Below are 9,091 nucleotides of genomic sequence, written 5' to 3' on the forward strand. Positions count from 1 at the left end.
AAACCAATTACTAGCAATAATATCCAACTAACATGCTAGAGTGAGTTTAAGTATGAAACACACATAATCAGAGCATAAGTACTAGGTACAGTCAAGTAGGACCATTACTAAATTACAACATCCGAATGTGAGTCCTACATTTAAGTAGTCTGTCAGAACGCCGTGGGAATCCTCGTGAGTCACCAACACTGCTAATTAGAACCTAGAGGGGCGCAAAACAAGATTGAGTGGGTCAGTAAAACAAAGCTTTTGGAAAATATTTCAATTAATAACACTTCTAACCTCTCGCTGTAAAACCTGTATACTTTCCCAGAAAAATAGTATATATATAACCATATATAACAGCAAAACTCAAATCACAAGTCTTTAACACTTTTCAGGAAAATATGCCATGCTATACTTCAAAACATAATAAGGATGCATCAATATAACAGGTGAAATAAGGAATCAACCGGAGACTCTGCAGTTGTCCTGTACAGATAATTCTATAGCTCAATATCAAATCCAGCTGGAGTCACCAACTGTGACCTGTACGACACTACTCTGCATATAAGTCGGAATTATCTGAAGTAGTCTGTACGACAAGAATGGTGTAAGAATACGCTCTAGTGCTGCTCTCATCAATAGCTGTATAAAAATCTAAAGTCACCTACAAGTCGGAACCACCTCTAATGGTCTGTACGACATGTCGGAACCACCTCTAGTGATCTGTACGACATGCACCTACTTGGATCCAAGGTGAACGTGTGGTGCGGGGTGAATAATAAAAGCACTAACACCGGGGGTGCAGGTTACAAGCTCTCAACATAAATCACATCAAACAATAAATCACATTAACAAAATAAAACTCACCTGATACTCACATGTACATCCACAACACCATTTAACATATATGCATCAAATACTAGCTCATATATTTCATATAATATATATGCATGGCATTTTAAAACATACTATCATTTAAATTCAATTTCTGGGAAAAATCAGTAGTATATAGGTATATACAGAAAATAAATGCCCACTCACTGGTATGTCGAAGGGTCGTAACCCCCGTGACGCCCTTGAATACGCTCGTCCTCGGGATAGGTCTCACCTATATGCGAAATAACTATAAAAACGTTATTTAAAAGCACATAACCAACAATACGTAATAACTTCTCATACGATGCTTAATTTGGGTATATGAATATACCACAGTGACCTACTCGACGTCACGGATGTCGAGATATTTTTAGAATAATTTTTCACCGTCGCACGCGCCGGGAGGGGCACGGCTCTACGCGCCCCCACGCACGTCATCTTCTTCGTCCAGACGCCGGACTGGTTTCGCCGGCGACAGAAAAGTCGCCGGTTTCTGGGTTATTTTCAAATCACCATAACTCACTCAATTCTTCACTATTTTCAACGTTCTTTATATCTAAATGAAGATCTCGACAAGATAAACAAATCCATACTTGCTTCGACCCCTAACTTGCCGGGGATTCACTGGAAAAAGCCTCGAAAGTTCCGGCCAAAATTCAAACTTTCCGATCTCGATAATCCGACGTCCAAAACTTCCAAACAAACATCCCCAAGCTTCGTGGGAACCTCCTAGAGCTCACTATGAGCTTGAAATTCCCTAAAACACAATGTTTTACGTGTGCATGAACAGTGCACATTTTCGAGGTTAGGGTTTCACGATGATTTCGAAGGTCTTAAGTTCCAAAATTAGTATGTTTGAACTTAGGGACTCAAGATGAGTTTGATTCTTACCTTAGAACCTTTGATCTGTGAAGAAATGGTGTAGAACAAGCTTGTCCATATGTGAACAGTGACAAGGTGCAGAAAAACCGAGAGAGAGAAGGGGGAGAAAGTCCATGGGAGAGAGAGAGAGAAGGCATGTTTGAGTGTGTGTGGTCCACATTAATCCTTAACCACACAAATGCAAACAATTTAATCCAACTTAATTTTTGTCCAAGAATTTAGGAAGGTATGCATTATTCAAATAAACCTGTCACACATACCTTAGCAACCTTTAAGGGCAATTCTGTCAATTCACATCAACGATAAATGAAATTTCGGGACGGGTTGTGACAATTACCTTGTGGAAAATATAGGATGAGGATGGATGAAATAACTTTGAATTTGTTACCTATTTTGGGCACTTTTGATTTGGTTGAAGGATGATTGCCCGCTGCTCCCGCGTAAGAATCCCGTTGTACCTAAAGGGTATTTTTGTCCTCTTTTGTTCAAAAATCCACTTGTCGTCTTGTAATTATTTTTGGCTCCACAACACTCATCATGTACCTTTTTTTTGTTTATTTTTTCACTAAAAAATGATGCAGAGTAATATTTTTAGAGTGTAAATAATAGATTTGGCTCCAATACTTACATGCATTTAATACATTTATCATCTTGACAATCGAATGATGATTGTATTAAATCCACATATTTACATAAATTATAACTGGTTGTCCGATGATAATTATGTTAAATACATGCAAATATTGTATCAAATTCCGTAATGACAATTTTTTAAGTACTTTGTTGCTCGAGTACTCTTGTGCTAATTACTTTTTGACTGGCCTATATCCGCCATGGAGTTAAAATGCTGAAAACAGACCTCCACTCGGGTCATTTTGTGAACACAGAGATGAGCTTCAATATCTGATATAATTTTCAAGCATGCATGCGTCAATTTTAAGTTGAAAGCGAGTGATTTTGTGGGTTTGCTTTTGAGAAAGTAGTGGTGCTGTGGTGCATCATCATCATTGTGTATGTTGTTGAATTGACTTTATATTCGAGCTATATAGTTATGGTGGACTGGTTTGGATACCATTCATGTCATTCACAGTTAATGGTTTTCATTCGTTTATTTGGATGATTGGACTTTCATCTCTGGCTCTTTTTGCTGATTTTGCCTTCCACTTTCTCATCATGGATCGATATCGTGGCAAACAAAATTAGAGTGGACTCCACTTTGGGATGAAAATTTAATCCGTCAAATTCAATCAATGCAGGTAATCGACCCAAACTGTTCACTTTCGAAAATCAAAAGCTACTTTTGGGATGAAAAGCTACTTTTCCTTTCCCAAGAGAAATTGTTGATAACAAAAAGGGGTTATTTTTCAACAAATACCACTAGAAAATCTAAATTGAACAGGCCCAACCCTAAAAGCCTGAAAGTTGAGCAGATGAACCAAGAAAGATCAAAGCCCAACAATTTATTAGATCCGCAAAAAGGGTAAAAAGGTCAAAACCACAAAAGTTTCAAATTCTCTCAACACCCAAAACAAATTACTAATCTTCCTGTAAAATTCAAATGACTGTCAAATAGTAATTGCATTAAATACATATAAGTATTATTACCAAATTTATAAAATTCCCCTCCTTAACTTCTTTGGACACCCAAAACTTATCCCCCAAACAATAGGACCCATCTCCAATATTTTTCTTTCAGGGGTCTCCAAACTAATTAACAGGGGCCGTTCTAAAGAAATGCAGGTGGTGTCATTGCACATAACTCTCAGTATGTTCACGTGAATATATGGAAATCTTTAATTGAAGTTTCATTGCAAATAAGGTCAATTGTCTGTTAATTGACACTTTGAGCTCATTCAGCTTTAGATGCTGCATAGCAATTGATATATACAGATAATAGTAAAGGTCATGTGTATGTATGAGAAGAGAAGCTTGCCTCATACATCTGCTGCAAAGCAAGCAGCATTTCATTCTACTTTCTGCATCAGTACCTTGTATGATATCATGTGAAAATCGAAAATTGAAATGACTTGCCTCGTTTGAAAATCGAAACGCTTCACTAAATTTGGTGACCAGTTCTTGATAAACTTGCTTCCCATCCATACCAAAGAGTGGCTGCAAGCTTAGGAAAATCTGAGTTTCTTTCTTTAGTATTAACTGAATAACAAAGGTTTTTCTGCTGTGCATCTGCCTAAAAAATAATTCCTACATTTCTCGCATTCATTAAGATTCGTTAGAAAAGCAAGGTATCCGTTCTAAATATGAACAATCAAAATTAGAAACACTAATCCCATTCAAAACTGAAGTAAAAAGAAGAGAAACGAGAAGACAGAAATGAAGCATCGAAACCCTAAATCAAACTTAAACATGCAAACCATACGAATTTGAATGTAAAAGCAGCTGTAGGATACAACCATTTGGTCTCATACAACAGACTATGAGATGATTGTTGAAGAGAGTTGCAATCAGTCGTATCGTGAACACTCAGTATGCATAGCTCCCAATCTCAAGCTTCATTGCCTAATGTCTAATAGCTAAGAATGAAGACTCGTGCGACTGCTCGAGTTATGAACTATAGTGTAACAATTTAACAGAAGCATTTACGGAAAAAAGAAGAATTTAATCAGCGCTTCAAATAGAAAATGTTGCAAGTATGCAACTGCCAACACAAATGTAGTCTACACTAGAGGGAGAGTTGCTGAAATCGAAAGGTACAAATCTGAATGAATTAGTAAAAACGCTTAACTACATCTACATTGATGCTGCAGCTGCAACACCTGGAAGTGTGGGAAGCCCTTTGGTTTTGATGGCAGCGAGACTTCCACGCCCAATTCCACCGCTGCAATGGTGCCTATCCAATCTCCTTCTTGCAGCCTCATCCATACCAATACTCAGTGGAGTTTTGTGATCCTCCTCTTTGGTGTTGGATCTTGAAGTCCAGCAATCAGTGGAGTCAGCTGAATTGGGTTCCCACGAAGAAGAAGAGAAGCCCCAATTATGTTGTTGCGGGTGAGAACTACCACTGAGAAAGCTGTTGCTGCCAGAAGACTCTTGGTCCTCCATATCTTCCAATGCACCAGTACCCCTTCTCACAGTCACATACTTATGGAAGCTTGGCTCCATCAGATCATCATTGGCAACTACCTCAGACTCCACAAAAGGATCTTTTCGCTCATCTGCTAGACAGCCTATGCTCTTCCCAGCAAGTGAAGCATTATAGCCAGAAGCAAATTTTTTGTTCATTTGATCTGTTGGAGTGCTTTTCGTAGCAGAGTTGAGGTCGGCAACTGCTTCTACAATGGAGCAGGCCTTAGATACACATGAAGGGAGTGATACTGCACTCGGCATGTTCTGCTGGTGGAAATTCTGTATGTCTTGGAGCAATAGTGAAGTATACAAAGACTGCCCAGGATTCAAAAGGTTGTTGGTTTCAGGATCAATGTCTAGGTCTCTGGATCGCCTAGAGGACCTGCTTCTTGTTAATGTTTGGGGTTTCCCTTGTGGTTGTCCCTTGGCCTCCTCCACTAGAACCTTGTTCTTGTTGTCCATTGTACTATTGCTGGTTATGTAGTTGATACCTTGGGCGACAATTCTGTTACAGTTGATTTCGAGAGTCGGTTTCTGCAAGATGATTAATAAAGCTAAACTTCAGAAGAACAAGTTCATTGTACAATTTGGTTTTCGGCTTAAAAGTGCATACTTTTAAGGTAACTAATAGCATAGTCTTCCTCTCAGAGAGAATAATAATAATCGTAGAGGTTTACAAATTCAAGCAATATTCCATTCAATCTAATCTAAACTACGGAGAGGGTATTCAAAAGTTCAAACTTGGGAATAACTATTGAGGAAATGACAAGAAGATAAGCTACCTGATTTGAAAAATTGGTGGGTTCCTTGACAACAATCTCCTCTTCAGCCTGGATTTCTCTTTTGTTTCGGTTGTTGTTATTCGCTTGTGGGTAGGCAAGGGAGTTAGGATCGATCTCAGCCAATGGGTTCCTTCTGTAGGGGGAGTGCTCCGCTTTTCTTGAGGAGCTCCGGCTTAGAGAAGGCTGCTGCTGACCGTCATTGGGACCTCTACCATTCAATATAGCTGGAGACTGAGCTCTAGCTGGGGACTGAGCACGGGGGGATCCAACATTTCTCTTCACTGAAATTCGCTTGATGGTAGTTGCAGATTCCCCATTGTTAATGGCAGCTGCAGGGACTGAAACCATCTTTCCTGGCCTAGGATTCGCATTGGCAGTTGCTGTTGCACCAGAATTAGCATTAGAAGATGAGCGTTTGCCCGGTGAAAGACTAGTTCGTCTCTCCCTGCTGCTCGATCGCTGCTGCTGATTTCTTTCTCTGCTGGGTGTCCTCCTCCTCCTCCCTTGAGAAGAAGGAGAAGAAGGCCTTGACCTCAAAGAATGGCGGTGAGTTTTCTCTTCTGAAACCCTATCACCCTCACCATCAGCATCAGCACCATTACATATATCATTGACATTGGCATGAACATCGCTCGCATCGAAATCAAATCTCCTCTTCGAACCAGAGTACTTTCGGGTTCTATTCGCAGACCCGGAAGAATTGCTGCGGCTGAGCCTTCCACACTGTATGAGAATGGCGTCCAATTCCTCCTTGTTGCAGCTCAACGTCCTCCCACGCTTCCCAACCTTGTCAACGTCATCCGCGGATACACTGCAAGCACCGGTCTTGGTGTCAGCAGCAATCTGCGGAGGAGAAGCAGCTGCAGCAGCAAAAACAACCGCCGCATCAGACGGCGGTTGTCGCGGCGAATTCGGTTGGATTTGGTTTTGGGGAAGTGGGGTTTTCTTGCAATCTCTGTCCCCTCTTTCGTCGTGGCTCTTTCGGTGTTTGATGACGAATACCTCCTTCTTCACTTGGACTTGGGGTTCTTGATCTTGATTGTCTCCTTCTTGTTGGGCAATTTGTTCTTGTTTTGCTCCTGGCTGCTTCTTCACCTTCGTTTTAAGCTCCCCTGCTTCAGTTTCCGATATGGGCTTGCTCTTGATGCTTGAATCAACCACCCCATAACCGTAACCATAACCGGTAGCAGGCGGAGCAGATAGAGGAAGAGGCAGCGGAGCAGGGGAACAAGAGGTGTTCTTCTTGCTAAAACAAGTACCCATTACAGAAAAACTTGCAGAAATTGATGAATTTGATTTCGAGATGGAAAACCCGCAGTGGGTAATCAAATTACAGAAAAGGAAAGCGAATATCGAATGATATCATTGACGGTAAGATACGGATTTTGAAGGATTTTGAAGGTTATAGTGCAAGAAGAAGAAGAAGAGGGGAAGAGATGGTGGTGGTCCTTCACCCGAGACGGATTTTGAAAAGTGAATGTTTTGTCTCTCTGACTCGTTAGCCGTTATGGATTTGATTTCAATTAAACTAATTATAAATTTGTTTAACTGGGAGAGAGAGAGAGAGAGAATTTGAAATGTTCATGTTTAGGTTTATATCTTTAAGATTAATTTTACATTTTCACAAAACAACTGAATCAAACCACATTTTAGTCGTTTCATTAGCATTGTCGTAATTTCAGTGCTTAACTGAAAAAATGTGATTCGTTTATTTATTGTATAACATATAGATGATCGAAACGATCTTTAATACGTAACTTAATTATCAATCAAAATATTGTATCATCATAAAAAATAAAAAAAATTAAAAATTTAAAAGCCCAAACAAGAAGATTGTTAGGGTTCTCCGAATTATTGTAGAATTTGTATTTAGTTGAGAATTTAGGGATGTCATGGATTTAGTTGAGGATTTGTATGATATTTTCATATTCTACGAAAAATTCAAGTTTTAGCAAGTGACGTTTTACTGCAATGATGGAAAATAATAATAATTATGTACCTAATGCACATTTGATCCTCACCAATCCCCCTCATCCCAATATTTAATGTTTAACCCACTAGCACTATCATTTGTTTAAAAAAAAAATCCTAATTATTTTTCTCCTTGGTGCTATCCTATTTGCAGAAGGGTAAAAAAGGAAATTAGATTTTTAACACCCAAAATATGATATCGATGTGATGTGAGATCGAGCTTGTCGAGTAGAGAGTGGGGAGGCTCAGTCGCGCGATTTGAAATATGGAGCCATTTGATGCGAAGAGAGCCGTTGGATGAAACCAGTGACCCACCACTAACTTCAACTTTCCTACTGCACATCACATAGAATAAGATAATTTATGGGGTTTATTTGTTTTGGGCTAATTACAAGTTTGATCCCAAAACGTTCTTATGTTTTTCTCTTTGGTCCTTAAGAATTTTCTCATTCCAATTTTGATCAATGAACATTTTTTGAGTACATTGATATATTTTTACACTATGAGGGAGGGGAGTTCGGTTAAGCCACGTAATAGGCAATCTAATTTGGTATCGAATTAGTTATCCACAAGATTCGAATCTAAGACCTCTCACTTCTAAATGAAGAAGAATATCACAAAACCGTAATACTAAGCGGCCGATCAATGAACTTTTGAAATTGTGATTAGTAAGATCACTCCACATTTGATAGTTAACCGATTTCTTGATGGACAGATATAAACATAAGTTTGAAATTCTAAGGGTATGTTTGTTTGGCCTCACTAACTCTCACTGGATTAGACTGTATTACTTATTAGTGTAGCCCAGTGTTTGTTCCATACTGAGACTAAGTTAAATGAGACTATAGGGGATTCGCCAGGACAAACAGCCTCATTAAAAGTTCTTAGCGACAACCCTCGAAAAGGAAGGGACTGCTAAGACCATCTCTTTCTCTGTCGTCTTTTCCTCGTCTAAGTCCTAGAGCCTTATCTTCTATCTTCCTTCTCTGCCAATCTTCCACCTATTCCTCATCCGACAAGACCCATAAACTCTACCACCTCCGACCGTCGTGGGCACATGTCATCGCATATGGTTTCATTGAAACCCAAATCATGAGATCTTTGTGAACCTAGTAGTGGGTGAGGAACATGACTACGATGAAGGAATCTGGAAAGCCAAGAACATTAGGACGCTGGGATTGGCGAAGAAGATGGAGGCAGCAGCTTGAGACGCTCTAATTTGCGAAATTGGAGTTGGTTTTTAGACACTATTTCAACGACAGGACACTCTGCGATTGTGGAATTGGAGTTGTTTTGATCTGATCTCAAATTCTGGAATTGCTTTTCGAAGAGGAAAGTTTTCAGAAAAAAAGAAGAAGAGATAATTAATAATAAAATATTAATAAAAAGAGATTAAATAATATAATATTAGAATTTATTAATTATCCTGTTTTTAGTCTGATACTACCACAAACGTTTCACTAAGTTAGTCCATGTTAGTTTATTCCAAACCAGTCCAGCTTAGTCCTTGA

At 39.2% G+C, this 9,091-nt stretch overlaps 1 protein-coding gene across 1 annotated transcript; it reads right to left on the bottom strand.

Moving 5' to 3' along the window:
• Positions 1-4,339: 4,339 nt before the first annotated feature.
• Positions 4,340-7,169, bottom strand: LOC114820164 (uncharacterized protein At1g65710-like). The gene is made up of 2 exons (XM_029090566.2): positions 5,610-7,169; positions 4,340-5,361 (listed from the first exon to the last, which is right to left on the bottom strand). The coding sequence occupies exons 1-2, from the start codon at positions 6,870-6,872 to the stop codon at positions 4,492-4,494; spliced, it is 2,133 nt and encodes a 710-aa protein (XP_028946399.1). The 5' UTR covers positions 6,873-7,169; the 3' UTR covers positions 4,340-4,491.
• Positions 7,170-9,091: the final 1,922 nt, after the last annotated feature.

The sequence above is a fragment of the Malus domestica genome, chromosome 12, assembly GCF_042453785.1.
Source record: "Malus domestica chromosome 12, GDT2T_hap1".
Lineage (NCBI taxonomy): Eukaryota > Viridiplantae > Streptophyta > Magnoliopsida > Rosales > Rosaceae > Malus > Malus domestica.